At 44.2% G+C, this 18,045-nt stretch overlaps 1 protein-coding gene across 1 annotated transcript in view; it reads left to right on the top strand.

The window, feature by feature from the left end:
- LOC308326526 (protein flightless-1 homolog) overlaps positions 1-18,045 on the top strand; it is a 56,325-nt gene that overhangs the window by 9,880 nt on the left and 28,400 nt on the right. The window contains exons 7-17 of the mRNA XM_080779452.1: positions 794-969; positions 5,152-5,309; positions 6,917-7,001; positions 9,098-9,245; positions 10,006-10,136; positions 11,487-11,600; positions 12,589-12,693; positions 12,805-12,984; positions 14,689-14,771; positions 15,828-15,902; positions 16,044-16,127. Of these exons, the coding sequence (XP_080635578.1) occupies positions 794-969; positions 5,152-5,309; positions 6,917-7,001; positions 9,098-9,245; positions 10,006-10,136; positions 11,487-11,600; positions 12,589-12,693; positions 12,805-12,984; positions 14,689-14,771; positions 15,828-15,902; positions 16,044-16,127 (1,339 nt within the window). The remainder of the gene's footprint in view (positions 1-793; positions 970-5,151; positions 5,310-6,916; positions 7,002-9,097; positions 9,246-10,005; positions 10,137-11,486; positions 11,601-12,588; positions 12,694-12,804; positions 12,985-14,688; positions 14,772-15,827; positions 15,903-16,043; positions 16,128-18,045) is intronic.

The raw sequence follows: 18,045 nt of genomic DNA, 5'->3' as shown, positions 1-18,045 counted from the left end.
CACCACCCGCCATCTTGGTGCGCCCGGAAGACCGCCCCACAAGACCCTCCTTCAAAAGGCTTTGTACCCCGTTCATTTGCATTGGCCTCCATTTCCCAGAAGCCCTAGCAGCACCACAGCATGTGTGGATTTCCGGTTTCGTCATCAAAGCGAAACCATCTCGTCTCCAGCTCCGCGGCAAAGACAGAGTTTCCTTTTAATTATTACAATACGGCGGATTAAACACATAAAACAAAAGGCGGGAATGTCGTAGTAAGCGCCATCGAACCCTGGATTAAACAATTAGCGGCAGTCACAAACTGTTGGAACGCATCTGTGTCGCTTTAGCGTTTAACCACATTAACCATTATTTTTTTAGACTGTAGCTGTTGGAAAAATAGCAGATCTACAAGCTCGTAGTGCGGCACTCAGTGTCGCGCTACGAGCTTGTAGATCCCCCGTTTGCACATAGGACACATACAGTGCACATACACTTGCTGCAACTCATGCCCTCAGGGAGGCGCTATAAAGTCATCAAGGCAAGGACGAACAGACTGAAAAACAGTTTCTACCCCAGAGCAGTCATAGCTCTAAACACTGAAACTTGAACTCTGACACTTGACACTTTATGGACTAAAAGGACTTACTGTGCAATATGCCTTAAATGTTTGTATTTTATATAGAGTATTATGTCTTTTGTTTTAAATGCACTGAGCTGGATAATTGCAAATCAATTTTGTTGTCTTGTACAATGACAATAAAGATATTCTGATTCTGATGCCAACCTGTTCTTCTCCACACCGTGTTCTCCTAGACGTGGACCTGTCGTGCAACGACCTGACGCGCGTGCCCGAGTGCCTGTACACGCTGGGCAGTCTGAAGAGGCTCAACCTGAGCTCCAACCAGATCTCTGAGCTGTCGCTGTGCATCGACCAGTGGACGGGGCTGGAGACGCTCAACCTCAGCCGCAACCTGCTCACCTCTCTGCCCGTAAGGACACACTTTTTTTTTAAAACCTCTGTTTATTATGATTTTTTGGTATTCAAGAATGTTCAATCAGTAAGTTACAGATTTGAAAAAAAGAAATAGCAGAAACATACAAACAAACAAACAAAACAAGAGACTAAAGGTCATTACACACTGGCGAATTAGCGACGCGATATATTCGTGCGAATAATTCGCATTTAAAAAAAAACTTGAATTGAAGTCCATGCAAGCTTCCACATCAGTGGCAAATGTGCGAAAATGCGACCGTTTTCGCTCTTTATTTGTTCGCTTTGGTGTCGTATTTTGCAGAGATTCGCAGGCGAACTGCAACATGCAATATTTCGCATTTTCAGATCGCTTATTCGCATCGCGTCGCTAATTCGCCAGTGTGTAATGACCTTTACACTAAAAAGAGACAAAACATAACCCTCAAAGAAAAAGACAAAAACAATAAAATAATAACTGACATGCGGCTGATGACTCTGAGGACAGAAACAACATCACAATCAATTCTAAAAAAACATTTCTGATATGGAAAATAAAACATGTGTATACATGTGTACCCACACAGACAATATAAACATACAGTACAGTATACACATAAACATTCATAGATGCATTAATTAGATGACATTACGGGTGCAGAACGGTATTGAATTCCATCAATTCAGTCCAACATAACAAGCGTCTCAATAATGGGTGACCAGATTTTTTTGATATAAGGGTTCCCTTGAGCCATTCCTTCTCGTCACAATTTATTAACGACTTGCTTAACCTCTAGCATCGCTATTCTGGGCATGTCGTCGCAATAGCCAAACCGACCAAGCTCACAATGTGTCGACACACGTTGTGAGAGATGTGGGTTGGACACACACACACACACACACACACACACACACACCAAATATTGACGCCTGTGGGAGGCCGGTTAAATGGGGGTTAAGTAGATCATTACAATTGGTGCCGGAAGTGCATCAAAATAGAAGCTCCGGGGTGCCAGAGTTGTCTGAGCGCTTTTACTCTGAAAGCCATGAACCGGAAACACTTTCTTAAAAAAGTTGACTTGACAAAGTGACCTCACAATCCCCGATCATCTTAATATATTTATATACGCTCCAAAAAGTGTTCATATTTTGCGGGAGAGACGGATGAGGAGCAGAAATGAAGCGCCAGCATATCGATCCTTTCATCACCACGGAGAGCGCCCTGGATGAGGAGATACGAGTCATTCTTTCCGCCGCGCTAACATGGGAGTCAATGACAAGCTAATAGTTGCACAGAGCGTTAGCATACGGCAAGCGAAAAGCGAAATGCCAAAAAAAAAATAGGAAAAATTCTGAATATTCTTATCTCGCCCCGCGTCGTTTGGACGTCGCTAGGACGTCCACAGACGTCTAAGGCACCTCTCGGTTCCAATCCCTATGACGTTTCTAGGCGTCTTATGTACAGAAAGTGTTAAGCTTTGAGATATAGATGCAAATTGCTGCCTTCATGTCACTTTATTGGCGCACTGACTGCGATTAGTGAAATTGTATCTGCAATTTGTCAACAACCCTCTTATAGCATTGTTATTGTTAGACTGTGTAGTCCATGTGGAAATTAATGATTCAGCGTTTGTGGTAAAAGTAAATGTCTAAAATAAAGGTCTATCTTTTAAATAATACATTTGTAGCCTTATGGTGTTGCTATAGAAGGCATTTCTCAGCAGAAAAGTAATGGTAAGCGAAAGCCTTTCTCAGCAGTACAGGTCCATCTCAATTAATTAAAATATTTTAATATCCGTAATATAATTCAAAGAATGAAACTTTCATATACAGTACCATATTCTCAATTCATTGTACATAAAGTGAAGTATTTATAACCTTTTTTTTTTAAATAATCTTGATGAGTAAGGCGTACAGCTCATGAAAATTAAAGAATCCTATCTCAATGAATTAGAATGAATTATGTTGACCATCTGAAAAGTATTATATTAATGTATGCAGCCAGTTAATACTTGGTCTGGGCTACTTTTAAACAAATCATTTCATCAATGGGGCGTGGCATGGATGTGATCAGCCAGTGGCACTGTTGATGGGTTATGGAAGTCGTACACCTTCCTCTTGACAATACAACCTAGATTCTCTGTGGGGTTGATCAGGTCAGGCCAGTTGGCTGGTCAGTTAAGCACAGTAATACCATGGTCAGTACACCAGCTACTAGTAGTTTTGGCACTGTGGGGCAGGTGCCAAATCGAGGTGGAAAGGAAAATTAGCATCTCCATGAAACTTGTCAACATACTGAAGCACAATGTACAATGTAAAAAGATGGCTGTGGTTGAAACCATTTAAAGTTTTCACTGTCAGTGGATCAACACCATAGCAGATAACACACAAATACACACAAATCATCACTGTGTTTTGTCATGTCCAGAGTCTCAACACAACCGTCTATTATATCTTAAAGCACTGTGTGCCTCCGTACATTAACAAGCTTTATGTTGATGCTGATCGTCCTTTTTCAGCAGCGCGTGTTGACCTGCACGGCATGATCCTACAGATGTACGTATCTGTAGGATGTTAAAAATGTTGAACAAAAAAACTGCGTGTGTCACGTCCCAAACTCTTCTCCCTTTGTTCTGGCTCCAAAAAATGTGGAATGCACTTCCCGTTGCAGTCAGAACTGCAGCATCACTCCCAATCTTCCGCCGTAGTCTGAAAACCCACCTTTTCAGACTCCATCATGGCCCCGTAGCACTTACCCTACCCCCCTTAGATAGCATTTCTGTAGACTTAGATAGCATTTGATAAACAGACTTATAGCATGTTATGTAGACAGCACTATAATTGCATTGTATGTAGTCATAGCACGTCATAGTACATATGTATAGCATAGTATAGTATATATATGTATACAGTAGTTTATATGTATAGTTTCATTATATAGATATTCCACTGTAGGGCTGTCAGTTCACCTCTATAATCCAATTCGAATTTCATTGCTTCATTATTTGTCATTTTCGAAAATATTCGAATGTTTACATTGTTTATTTTAGCTCATATTTAGCCTATAATAATACACAGAATAACAAGGTTGACGTTGCACGTTCTGTCCACTAGAGGGCCCCCCCCCCTTCCAAACGACAAAGCAGTACTTTCACAGGACAAAATAGCGTTTAAACTGTTGTTTTATTGAGCACAGTGCACTCAGCACGGTAAGATTGTTGTCTGTCTATAGTGCAAATGCAACAAAGGCGTCTTGCATGCTGTGTTTTGCATGCACATGGGCTGCCAGAGTAGTCTATCATTTGTTGTTTTTCTTGTGTTTTCGCCACCTCTCTACGAAGTTAGACTGCAAGCTCTAAACTGACTGGGCCTCTGAACCCTACGCCGTGATATCTCTCTCTCTCACACACACACACACACACACACACACACACACACACACACACACACACAGGGGCGCGCATTCGAGGTGGGTTGATGATGATTCAATGCTGTGCAGCGCACATGCATGGTCATGCAGTGAGGCAACTCGGGCAGCAGGGCACAATATTCCTGTCCCCTCTCTTAAAGGTTTCCTCCCATAAACTTCACTTGAAAATTAAGTTTAAGAAACTTACAATAATTGTGTTGCTTCAATGCTTCTTTGCACCGCGCGTCTCTCTGTCTCTACACTCCTCGACAACTCTATGCAGAGAAATAGCTCCACCTCTGCAAAGCCACAAGCCCACAACAACGCGTCGCGGATTCAACGCAGTGTAGGCTTGTAGATCAGCTCTGTTCCCTGCGCTGCGGGTAGAAAATAAATAAATAAATAGCGTGTGACCGCGTGTGGGAACCGATAGAGAGATTTCACAGCGGTAGATTCGTTACTCAATACATTTAGTGAGCGGATAAAATAACATAAAACAAAATAAAAATATTAAATAGAATTAAATAAATGATAAAAGCTTCATTCGAATGGCAATTTTAGCTTTCGAATATATATATATTTTTTAATATTCGAATTTCTTTCATATTATGAAATTCTTTCTGACAGCCCTATTCCACTGTTACTTTCTTAGCTTACGCATGTTTCATGATAAATGCTTTTCATGTGATGTATTCCCATGCTTTTTTGTTCTCGCTTAATGTAAGTCGCTCTGGATTAAGAGCGTCTGCTAAATAAATGCCTAAATTGTAAAATTATGTTTTCTGCATTCAGTCGGCGATCTGCAAGCTGACCAAGCTGAAGAAGCTGTACGTGAACTCCAACAAGCTGGACTTTGACGGGGTTCCCTCGGGCGTGGGGAAGCTGTCCAGTCTGGTGGAGTTCATGGCCGCCAACAACAACCTGGAGCTGATCCCAGAGGGACTCTGCCGGTAGGAGAACCCCACACACACACCACACCGTACAATACCACTGTTGTTTCTATAATAATAATATCTCAAACTTATATAGCGCTTTTCTGAGTACCCAAAGACGCTTTACATGGGGGGGCTTTACAGAGGTAACAACAAATTAAAAACAACTTTAATAGAAAAAAAGGGAAAAAAACACTAAAAGCTAAAGAACATTAAAAGACATTAAAAAGGGTTGGCTAGGGAAGGCAATTTTGAAGAGATGGGTTTTGAGGGTGGATTTGAAGGTTTGAAGGGTGGGGGCATCTCTGAGTGCCTTAGGGAGGGCATTCCACAGGGTTGGGGCAGCAAAGGCGAAAGCTCTGTCCCCCCACGTACGGCATTTGGTTTTGGGGACGGCGAGGAGGTTTGCATCACTATTTTAGTGTTTCTATTTTAGTTTTAGTCATAGTCCTTGGAATAAAACGTTTTAGTCACCTGGAATGTTTTATTGTTGTGTTGTCTAGGTGTGGTAAACTGAAGAACCTGGTTCTGATACTGTGTTTTGTGTTGTCTAGGTGTGGTAAACTGTAGAACCTGGTTCTGATACTGTGTTTTGTATTGTCTAGGTGTGGTAAACTGAAGAACCTGGTTCTGATACTGTGTTTTGTATTGTCTAGGTGTGGTAAACTGTAGAACCTGGTTCTGATACTCTGTTTTGTGTTGTCTAGGTGTGGTAAACTGTAGAACCTGGTTCTGATACTGTGTTTTGTGGTGTCTAGGTGTGGTAAGCTGTAGAACCTGGTTCTGATACTGTGTTTTGTATTGTCTAGGTGTGGTAAACTGAAGAACCTGGTTCTGATACTGTGTTTTGTATTGTCTAGGTGTGGTAAACTGTAGAACCTGGTTCTGATACTGTGTTTTGTGTTGTCTAGGTGTGGTAAACTGAAGAAGCTGGTTCTGATACTGTGTTTTGTGTTTTCTAGGTGTGGTAAACTGTAGAACCTGGTTCTGATACTGTGTTTTGTGTTGTCTAGGTGTGGTAAACTGTAGAACCTGGTTCTGATACTGTGTTTTGTGTTTTCTAGGTGTGGTAAACTGTAGAACCTGGTTCTGATACTGTGTTTTGTGTTTTCTAGGTGTGGTAAACTGAAGAACCTGGTTCTGATACTGTGTTTTGTGTTTTCTAGGTGTGGTAAGCTGAAGAAGCTGGTTCTGATACTGTGTTTTGTGTTTTCTAGGTGTGGTAAACTGAAGAAGCTGGTTCTGATACTGTGTTTTGTGTTTTCTAGGTGTGGTAAACTGTAGAACCTGGTTCTGATACTGTGTTTTGTGTTTTCTAGGTGTGGTAAACTGTAGAACCTGGTTCTGATACTGTGTTTTGTGTTTTCTAGGTGTGGTAAACTGTAGAACCTGGTTCTGATACTGTGTTTTGTGTTTTCTAGGTGTGGTAAGCTGAAGAAGCTGGTTCTGATACTGTGTTTTGTATTGTCTAGGTGTGGTAAGCTGTAGAACCTGGTTCTGATACTGTGTTTTGTATTGTCTAGGTGTGGTAAACTGAAGAAGCTGGTTCTGATACTGTGTTTTGTATTGTCTAGGTGTGGTAAGCTGTAGAACCTGGTTCTGATACTGTGTTTTGTATTGTCTAGGTGTGGTAAACTGAAGAAGCTGGTGCTGAATAAGAACCGCCTGGTGACGTTACCCGAAGCCATTCACTTCCTCACCGACTTGGAGGTACAGTTTGAGTGGTTCTCAAAGTGGGGTCTGGGGGGACCCCCAGGGGTCCTTGAGGGAGTTCCAGGGGGTCTGGGGGGACCCCCAGGGGTCCTTGAGGGAGTTCCAGGGGGTCCGCGGGCTAGTTAGTGTCAATTTGGGGGTCCTTGACATGACAAAGTTTGGTAACCACAGCAGTAGACGACACACTGTAATTAGTAATTCAATAGCACTTAATCTAAAGCAGTGGATCTCAACTAGATCCGCACTGGAGCAACACGAATAACAATGTTCTGTTGTGTTCTGTTGGGTTCTGTTCTCTGTGTCTCCAGGTCCTGGATGTGAGGGAGAACCCAATAACAATGTTCTGTTGGGTTCTGTTCTGTTCTCTGTGTCCAGGTTCTGGATGTGAGGGAGAACCCAATAACAATGTTCTGTTCTGTTCTGTTGGGTTCTGTTCTCTGTGTCCAGGTTCTGGATGTGAGGGAGAACCCAATAACAATGTTCTGTTGGGTTCTGTTCTCTGTGTCCAGGTCCTGGATGTGAGGGAGAACCCAGTAACAATGTTCTGTTGGGTTCTGTTCTCTGTGTCCAGGTCCTGGATGTGAGGGAGAACCCAGTAACAATGTTCTGTTGGGTTCTGTTCTCTGTGTCCAGGTTCTGGATGTGAGGGAGAACCCAATAACAATGTTCTGTTGGGTTCTGTTCTCTGTGTCCAGGTTCTGGATGTGAGGGAGAACCCAATAACAATGTTCTGTTCTGTTCTGTTGGGTTCTGTTCTCTGTGTCCAGGTTCTGGATGTGAGGGAGAACCCAATAACAATGTTCTGTTCTGTTCTGTTGGGTTCTGTTCTCTGTGTCCAGGTTCTGGATGTGAGGGAGAACCCAATAACAATGTTCTGTTCTGTTCTGTTGGGTTCTGTTCTCTGTGTCCAGGTTCTGGATGTGAGGGAGAACCCAATAACAATGTTCTGTTGGGTTCTGTTCTCTGTGTCCAGGTCCTGGATGTGAGGGAGAACCCAGTAACAATGTTCTGTTGGGTTCTGTTCTCTGTGTCCAGGTTCTGGATGTGAGGGAGAACCCAATAACAATGTTCTGTTGGGTTCTGTTCTGTTCTCTGTGTCCAGGTCCTGGATGTGAGGGAGAACCCAATAACAATGTTCTGTTCTGTTGGGTTCTGTTCTCTGTGTCCAGGTTCTGGATGTGAGGGAGAACCCAGTAACAATGTTCTGTTGGGTTCTGTTCTCTGTGTCCAGGTTCTGGATGTGAGGGAGAACCCAATAACAATGTTCTGTTGGGTTCTGTTCTCTGTGTCCAGGTTCTGGATGTGAGGGAGAACCCAATAACAATGTTCTGTTGGGTTCTGTTCTCTGTGTCCAGGTCCTGGATGTGAGGGAGAACCCAATAACAGTGTTCTGTTGGGTTCTGTTCTCTGTGTCCAGGTCCTGGATGTGAGGGAGAACCCAATAACAATGTTCTGTTCTGTTGGGTTCTGTTATCTGTGTCCAGGTTCTGGATGTGAGGGAGAACCATAGACTGTAAAAAATATGGACAAAGCGTTCCGCGGGTCTAACGTGAACGTAAAATGAAGCCTGTCAGTCCTTGCAATGGAAGTCGCCATCTTTCTAGATCCGTTTGGGCCCAGTTCAGGCCAGCTGGCCCATTGGCTGGCCCAGACAACGAGGCGGGACTTCCCCCTTCTTCTTCGTTGGTTTTTATTTTGACTCGAGTGGGTGGGGGATCCCGTTCATAGACTGTAACGGTAGCCACGCCCCTCAGAACATGCGAGACTTTATGGTCATTTTTTTAATAAATGGGACCATAATTTTCCAAAAAGAATATTATGTCATTAGAAATGAGACTTTAAACTAGTGACTGGAAGCAGAAAGTATTCATGACCATGTTTATTAAGGTAATACAGTCTAGGTGAAGTTGGGCCCAAATACATGGACTTCTATGGGGCTATGGGTTTTTCTGGGTCCAATGACAGCGCCACAACAGGCCATTATATGAACTTTCATTTCCTTAGTGGCTTCACAAAATATCCGTCTGACTGCCCCCCTGGTGAGAACCCAATAACAATGTTCTGTTCTGTTGTGTTCTGTTCTCTGTGTCCAGGTCCTGGATGTGAGGGAGAACCCCAACCTGGTGATGCCTCCCAAGCCGGTGGACCGAACGGCCGAGTGGTACAACATCGACTTCTCCCTGCAGAACCAGCTGAGGCTGGCCGGGGCGTCCGCTGCTACTGTCGCTGCTGCTGGAGGAGGTGTGTGTGTGTGTGTGTGTGTGTTGGAGGAGGTGTGTGTGTGTGTGTTGGAGGAGGTGTGTGTGTGTGTGTGTGTGTGTTGGAGGAGGTGTGTGTGTTGGAGGAGGTATGTGTGTGTGTGTGTGTGTGTGTGTGTTTGTGTTGGAGGAGGTGTGTGTGTGTGTGTTGGAGGAGGTGTGTGTGTGTGTGTGTGTGTTGGAGGAGGTGTGTGTGTGTGTGTGTGTTGGAGGTGGTGTGTGTGTGTGTGTTGGAGGAGGTGTGTGTGTGTGTGTGTGTTGGAGGAGGTGTGTGTGTGTGTGTGTGTTGGAGGAGGTGTGTGTGTGTGTGTGTTGGAGGTGGTGTGTGTGTGTGTGTGTTGGAGGAGGTGTGTGTGTGTGTTGATTTTGGCAGCAAATTTAGATTTGAGTTCTAGTCGACATTATAGGATTTTAGTCTAGTCAACTAAAAAGTATTTGATGCCGTCGTAATGACTGATGTTACAGTTGCTGAATGCGTGATGCCGTTGGGAGCTTGTAGATCTGCAATTTTCAGTGTAAAATGACTTTACGGTCTCTTGTCCACTACTAGTCCCTCCCTAACATTTTAGTACCTCTGCTGGACCACTTCCTTTCAGCAGCAAAGCAGTAGTATAAGCATTAGGCTAATCGGTGAATAAAACCAGCATGTCTGAAAACATCCTTTTTCAGAAGCAGAGATTTGAGTTGAAATCGTTAAACGAGAGTGTGTGTGTGTGTGTGTGTGTGTGTGTGTGTGTGTCCAGGAGCCAGCCCCCGGGACCCCATGGCGAGGAAGATGAGGCTGCGGAGGAGGAAGGACTCGTCCCAGGACGACCAGGCCGCGCAGGTCCTCAAAGGCATGACCGACGTGGCGCAGGAGAAGAAGAACATGGAGGTAAAGGTCCTGAAAGGAGAAGGAGGAGAAGAAGAACATGGGGGAGGCACGGTGGCACAGTTGGTAGTGCTGTCGCCTCACAGCTAGAAGGTCCTGGGTTCGATTCCCGCTCGGGTGTGGGCTGTGGGTGCTGGCGGCGTGTTTCCTCCTCCGTGTCATCAGTGCCCATACATACCCGAAGGCGGTGTTGGCGAAAGGGCCTTTCTGTGTGGTGTTTACATGTTCTCCCCGTGTCCCCTATAGGGTAGGTACCCTCACATGTTCTCCCTGTGTCCCCTAGGGTAGGTACCCTCACAAAAAACATGCAGTAATCCTGGTCTCTAAACTACCTCCCCCTGGCCAGCCGGGGCGCCTGATGGAGGGGAAAGGAACTGGTTGGAATAACGTCTTCCTTCCACGCGCTACGTCCAACCAGGGAAACTCCCCCCTGTCAGGTGTAAAGGAGCAACTTGGACACTCAGGCATGAAGGAAGCATGAGTTCAAGTCCGTAGAACATGGAGGTTCTGTATGAGGGGCAGCAGTGGCCGAACGGTTTGCGGAGCGGTCTTGATATCGTGAAGCTCGCTATAGTTCGTATCCCCGGACCGGCACGTTAAAGTTACCACCGCTGAAGTGCCCTTTGAGCAAGGCATTGAACCTCCTCTACCATGAAATGTTCTATGAGCAGGGCCTGGCTGTAAACAAGTTCTTGAGCTTAGTCCAGTTACCCTGGGTAAACATAGTACCTTTCCTTTCCTTAGTCCAGTTACCCTGGGTAAACATAGTACCTTTCCTTTCCTTAGTCCAGTTACCCTGGGTAAACATAGTACCTTTCCTTTCCTTAGTCCAGTTACCCTGGGTAAACATAGTACCTTTCCTTTCCTTAGTCCAGTTACCCTGGGTAAACATAGTACCTTTCCTTTCCTTAGTCCAGTTACCCTGGGTAAACATAGTACCTTTCCTTTCCTTAGTCCAGTTACCCTGGGTAAACATAGTACCTTTCCTTTCCTTAGTCCAGTTACCCTGGGTAAACATAGTACCTTTCCTTTCCTTAGTCCAGTTACCCTGGGTAAACATAGTACCTTTCCTTTCCTTAGTCCAGTTACCCTGGGTAAACATAGTACCTTTCCTTTCCTTAGTCCAGTTACCCTGGGTAAACATAGTACCTTTCCTTTCCTTAGTCCAGTTACCCTGGGTAAACATGGTACCTTTCCTTTCCTTAGTCCAGTTACCCTGGGTAAACATGGTACCTTTCCTTTCCTACATAAAATGCAATTCTAGTGCTGTCTACGTAACGTAACGTATAAGTCCGTCTAAAATACTATCCAAGTCGACATAAAATTGAAGTGACGTCTGTGTTTTTTTTTTAGTTACAGGAGAACGGCGATCTGAAGTACGCCAGCCTGAAGGTTCGACGCTGGGACAAGAGCCTGGAGAAACCTGCTCTGGACTATTCAGAGTTCTATCTGGAGGACATTGGGCAGGTGCGTGTGCTTTGTGTGCGTGTGCTTGTGTGCATGTGCAAAGTGATACATCTCACGTGTCTCAATTCACCGTGGCTTAACGTTAACATTGAAGCAATACTAAATACACACTGGATCCAAACATCTGTGTCTGTGTCTTGTCCCGTCCCTAAACGTCTGTGTCTTGTCCCTAAACATCTGTGTCGTGTCCCTAAACATCTGTGTCTGTGTCTTGTCCCGTCCCTAAACGTCTGTGTCTTGTCCCTAAACATCTGTGTCGTGTCCCTAAACATCTGTGTCTGTGTCTTGTCCCGTCCCTAAACATCTATGTCTTGTCCCTAAACGTCTCTCTTGTCCCTAAACGTCTGTCTTGTCCCTGAACGTCTGTGTCTTGTCCCTAAACGTCTCTCTTGTCCCTAAACGTCTCTTGTCCCTAAACGTCTCTCTTGTCCCTGAACGTCTCTCTTGTCCCTAAACGTCTCTCTTGTCCCTAAACGTCTCTCTTGTCCCTAAACGTCTCTCTTGTCCCTAAACGTCTCTTGTCCCTAAACGTCTCTCTTGTCCCTAAACGTCTCTCTTGTCCCTAAACGTCTGTCTTGTCCCTAAACATCTGTGTCTTGTCCCTAAACGTCTCTCTTGTCCCTAAACGTCTCTCTTGTCCCTGAACGTCTCTCTTGTCCCTGAACGTGTCTCTTGTCCCTAAACGTCTCTCTTGTCCCTAAACGTCTCTCTTGTCCCTAAACGTCTGTCTTGTCCCTAAACGTCTGTCTTGTCCCTAAACGTCTCTCTTGTCCCTAAACGTCTCTCTTGTCCCTGAACGTCTCTCTTGTCCCTGAACGTCTCTCTTGTCCCTAAACGTCTCTCTTGTCCCTAAACGTCTCTCTTGTCCCTAAACGTCTCTCTTGTCCCTAAACGTCTCTCTTGTCCCTAAACGTCTGTCTTGTCCCTAAACGCCTGTCTTGTCCCTAAACGTCTCTCTTGTCCCTAAACGTCTGTCTTGTCCCTGCAGGTTCCCGGGGTGTCCATCTGGCAGATAGAGAACTTCATCCCGATGCAGGTGGAGGAAACGTTCCACGGGAAGTTCTACGAGGCCGACTGCTACATCGTCCTCAAGGTGGCGCTGCGTTCCTTTTTTTCCCCCCTCCTTTTCCTTTACTGTCAAGGATTTATAGAATCTGATCTCGGGTCAGAATGGGTTAACATCTATCTCTGTCCCCCAACGCAGACCTTCCTGGACGACAACGGAGCGCTGAACTGGCAGATCTTCTACTGGATCGGACAGGAAGCCACGCTGGACAAGAAGGCGGGCGCCGCCATACACGCCGTCAACCTCCGCAACTTCCTGGGCGCCGAGTGCAGGACCATCCGCGAGGAGATGGGCGACGAGAGCGACGAGTTCAGCGCCGTACGTTGAAATATATATTTACCCCATTCTGACCTGAGATCAGATTCATACGAGGTTTCCACTGAACACACACACTGGTCTGATTAACCCATTCTGACCTGAGATCAGATTCATACGAGGTTTCCACTGGACAACACACTGGTCTGATTAACCCATTCTGACCTGAGATCAGATTCATACGAGGTTTCCACTGAACACACACACTGGTCTGATTAACCCATTCTGACCTGAGATCAGATTCTAAAAAATGTCAGTCGTTCTTGGATTTCTTTTTAAATAGCAGACCTACAAGCTCGTAGCGCGCCACTCGGTGGTGCGCTATGAGCTTGTAGATCTGCTATTTTTCAATAGCTAAAGCATGACATGATGCTAACACCAACACGGGTTCCCGGCCAGAATGGGTTAACTTAGTAGTGCTGCCGTAAATTGTCCAAAAATTGGATTCGGATATTCGTTTTAAAAACCCATGTGGATTCGAGCAATTCGAGCCATTCGGATTTCGCAAACTGGCGCAACTCTCTCTCTCTCTCTCTCCGCGCATTGGTGCTGCTGAAAACACAACTCATGCATTCTCCCTTCTCCAGTCAAACTTCACCGACATTTTTTTTAAATGAGCAATCTTACCACACAGCCTTATCAGAACGAGGCACGGAGGCAGTATTAATTCACAGAACAGAACACTGCATTGCTGCTGCCGGGGCACCACATTTCATCCTTACACATTTTATTTATCTTTTTATAATTTCCTGAAGGATAAAGTCGCTTCATGATTGAAGATTGATGAGTGATAGATCTGTGTGTTGTCTAACAAGCCCAAATTGATTAAATCAATTAATTACCAGCTGCATTATTATTATCTGTGGACTGTGGGTCTGCTGCTGACGTTAAGAAACTTTTTAGCTGCCTCCGCTGTTATGCTCAAATTAGTGACCCTAAAGAATTCTGAGGCAACATGGCTGGAGACGAGGCAGCCAATCAGAACTGCTCCCAGACGCAGGCTGCGCTGTATAGTCTGTGTTTAGGAAGAGTTTGCGAGGCAGCTGATTTATTCTTCAATGTATGCCGTTGTCGGCGTGTCGCGTGGCAAATATAACTAATCTACAAGCTCACAAGTCACAACGCTTACCCATGGCACCGAAAACTAATAATAATAATAAATTAAAAAAATATTTGTTATTAATATTTTTAATTCAAACCTTAATTTTATATATTCGGTTATTCATTAATTTTTTTGATTCGAAACTATATTCGGATATAGAATATTCGTTGGCAGCTCTAGTAGGTAGGAAGGGCCGTGTCCAAAATGTTCGTTGAAGAAAAATGTCCGTCAACGAACATTTTAGTCTGGTTTATTTTTGTTGACACAATATTTGTATATCATATTTAGTCATAGTTTCAGTCATCATAGCTTAGTTTTCATTTAGTTTTCGTCGGCGAAACATTTTTCGTCGCCGACGAAATTTTAGTCTAGTTTTATTTTTGTTGACACAATATTTGTATATCATATTTAGTCATAGTTTCAGTCATCATAGCTTAGTTTTCATTTAGTTTTCGTCGGCGAAACATTTTTCGTCGCCGACGAAATTTTAGTCTAGTTTTATTTTTGTTGACAAAATATTTGTATATCATATTTAGTCATAGTTTCAGTCATCATAGCTTCGTTTTCACGAATGGGTTAAAAGTGTCCATGTGTGATTATTGTAGGTCTTTGACAACGAGATCTCCTACATCGAGGGAGGAACAGCCAGTGGCTTCTACACTGTGGAGGACACGCACTACACTGTCAGGTGAGCGTTTAACCTTCTACACTGTGGAGAAAACACACACTAGACTACACTGTCAGGTGAGTGTTTTACCTTCTACACTGTGGAGGACACACACTACACTGTCAGGTGAGTGTTTTACCTTCTACACTGTGGAGGACACACACTACACTGTCAGGTGAGCGTTTAACCTTCTACACTGTGGAGAAAACACACACTAGACTACACTGTCAGGTGAGTGTTTTACCTTCTACACTGTGGAGGACACACACTACACTGTCAGGTGAGTGTTTTACCTTCTACACTGTGGAGGACACACACTACACTGTCAGGTGAGTGTTTTACCTTCTACACTGTGGAGGACACACACTACACTGTCAGGTGAGCGTTTTTAGTGAAGCGCTAAACTTGCAAAATTTGTCATGAGAAATGGGGCCCCTTCCGTTAGCTTCCGTTAGCGATGATGCTAATGAAGGCTCCGTTCCATTCTGATCAAACGGAGTCAGTGGTGCTGCTATAGAGCGTCGCAGTCCCTCCCCCTTTCATGACGACGCCAGGCCCAGGAAATTAATCCCAATGTGTTTTGCCCATACGTATTTATTTAAAGACGGTTACGCCGCGGACAAAGCCAACTCTGATCGTGACAAATCATGACAATGAACACAATATTTTGGGGCCGATCAAATCATTAGAAAGAAGAAAATAAAGTCAGGAGACAACACTATTTGTTTTGTTTTTCTTCTTATAAATTATTTGATCGGCCCAAAACATTGTGTTCATTGTCATGATTTGTCACGATCCGAGTTGGCTTTGTCCGCGGCGTAACCGTCTTTAAATAAATACTTTAGGAAAAGCCTATGGGGAAAAATGCATTGGGATTCATTTCCTGGCCCAAAATCTGAATCTGGATTCAGATTTTACGGGGGCCAGTCTCTAATTGCAGCCGTCCGTAGGTGCCCTTTGAGAGCGGTTTTGAAGGAGTCAAGGGATTCGCATGTCCTGATTTCGTCCTCCATCTACTGTATAATCTCATAGTGTTCTTTAACCAGATGGTTAACCCTTTGCTTCTTCCTCCTCCAGGCTGTACAGAGTTTATGGCAAGAAGAACATCCGGTTAGAGTCTGTTCCCCTGAAGGCCTCGTCCCTGGACCCACGGTAACACACACACACGCACACGCACACACGCATGCGCACACACACACACACACACACACGCACACATGCACACACAGTTTTATTCAAAAGACTGACTAAATCTAAATTATTATTATTTTCTTTATGTCCCTCCGTCCGTAGGTTTGTTTTCCTGCTGGACAATGGCCTGGAAATCTTTATCTGGAGAGGAGCCAACGCCACACTCAGTGGTACCACCAAAGCCCGGTTAGCACGCACGTCACACACACACACACACACACACACACAATCAATTATGATGAGATTTTAGCTATGATTAAGACCTGAGGACCTCATTCTACAAGCTCGTAGCGCTTTAGCTATTGAAAAACAGCAGATCTACAAGCTCATAGCGCGCCACCGAGTGGCGCGCTACGAGCTTGTAGATCTGCTATTTTTTGAAAAATCGAAGAACGACTGACACATAGAAACATAGCTTTTTCAGAAAACTGTCAGGATGTAGAAGAACATTTATAGTGATATTATGATCTCAGGTCAGAATGGGATAAATGGAATGCTTACAATTAGCTTTGAGCATAGTAGAGTTTGGGCAGTGACACACATGTCTCACAATCACAGTGATTTACACATGTACTGTACAGTTTCAGTGATTTTACATGTACCGCTGTCATCCCTAAAGGCTGTTCAGTTACAGTGATTTACATGTACCGTTGTCATCCCTAAAGGCTGTTCAGTTACAGTGATTTACATGTACCGTTGTCATCCCTAAAGGCTGTTCAGTTACAGTGATTTACATGTACCGCTGTCATCCCTAAAGGCTGTTCAGTTACAGTGATTTACATGTACCGTTGTCATCCCTAAAGGCTGTTCAGTTACAGTGATTTACATGTACCGCTGTCATCCCTAAAGGCTGTTCAGTTAGTGATTTACATGTACCGTTGTCATCCCTAAAGGCTGTTCAGTTAGTGATTTACATGTACCGCTGTCATCCCTAAAGGCTGTTCAGTTACAGTGATTTACATGTACCGTTGTCATCCCTAAAGGCTGTTCAGTTAGTGATTTACATGTACCGTTGTCATCCCTAAAGGCTGTTCAGTTACAGTGATTTACATGTACCGTTGTCGTCCCTAAAGGCTGTTCAGTTACAGTGATTTACATGTACCGTTGTCATCCCTAAAGGCTGTTCAGTTACAGTGATTTACATGTACCGTTGTCATCCCTAAAGGCTGTTCAGTTAGTGATTTACATGTACCGTTGTCATCCCTAAAGGCTGTTCAGTTACAGTGATTTACATGTACCGTTGTCATCCCTAAAGGCTGTTCAATCACAGTGATTTACATGTACCGTTGTCATCCCTAAAGGCTGTTCAGTTACAGTGATTTACATGTACCGTTGTCATCCCTAAAGGCTGTTCAATCACAGTGATTTACATGTACCGTTGTCATCCCTAAAGGCTGTTCAGTTACAGTGATTTACATGTACCGTTGTCATCCCTAAAGGCTGTTCAGTTAGTGATTTACATGTACCGCTGTCATCCCTAAAGGCTGTTCAGTTACAGTGATTTACATGTACCGTTGTCATCCCTAAAGGCTGTTCAGTTACAGTGATTTACATGTACCGCTGTCATCCCTAAAGGCTGTTCAGTTACAGTGATTTACATGTACCGTTGTCATCCCTAAAGGCTGTTCAGTTACAGTGATTTACATGTACCGTTGTCATCCCTAAAGGCTGTTCAATCACAGTGATTTACATGTACCGTTGTCATCCCTAAAGGCTGTTCAGTTACAGTGATTTACATGTACCGTTGTCATCCCTAAAGGCTGTTCAGTTACAGTGATTTACATGTACCGTTGTCATCCCTAAAGGCTGTTCAGTTACAGTGATTTACATGTACCGTTGTCATCCCTAAAGGCTGTTCAGTTACAGTGATTTACATGTACCGTTGTCGTCCCTAAAGGCTGTTCAGTTACAGTGATTTACATGTACCGTTGTCATCCCTAAAGGCTGTTCAGTTACAGTGATTTACATGTACCGTTGTCATCCCTAAAGGCTGTTCAGTTACAGTGATTTACATGTACCGTTGTCATCCCTAAAGGCTGTTCAGTTAGTGATTTACATGTACCGTTGTCATCCCTAAAGGCTGTTCAATCACAGTGATTTACAT

The sequence above is a fragment of the Protomyctophum bolini genome (genome assembly GCF_963924005.1).
Source record: "Protomyctophum bolini genome assembly, chromosome: 13".
Taxonomy (NCBI): Eukaryota; Metazoa; Chordata; class Actinopteri; order Myctophiformes; family Myctophidae; genus Protomyctophum; species Protomyctophum bolini.
The sequence above is the reverse complement of the archived record's forward strand: the minus strand, read 5'-3'. Positions and strand labels throughout refer to the sequence as shown.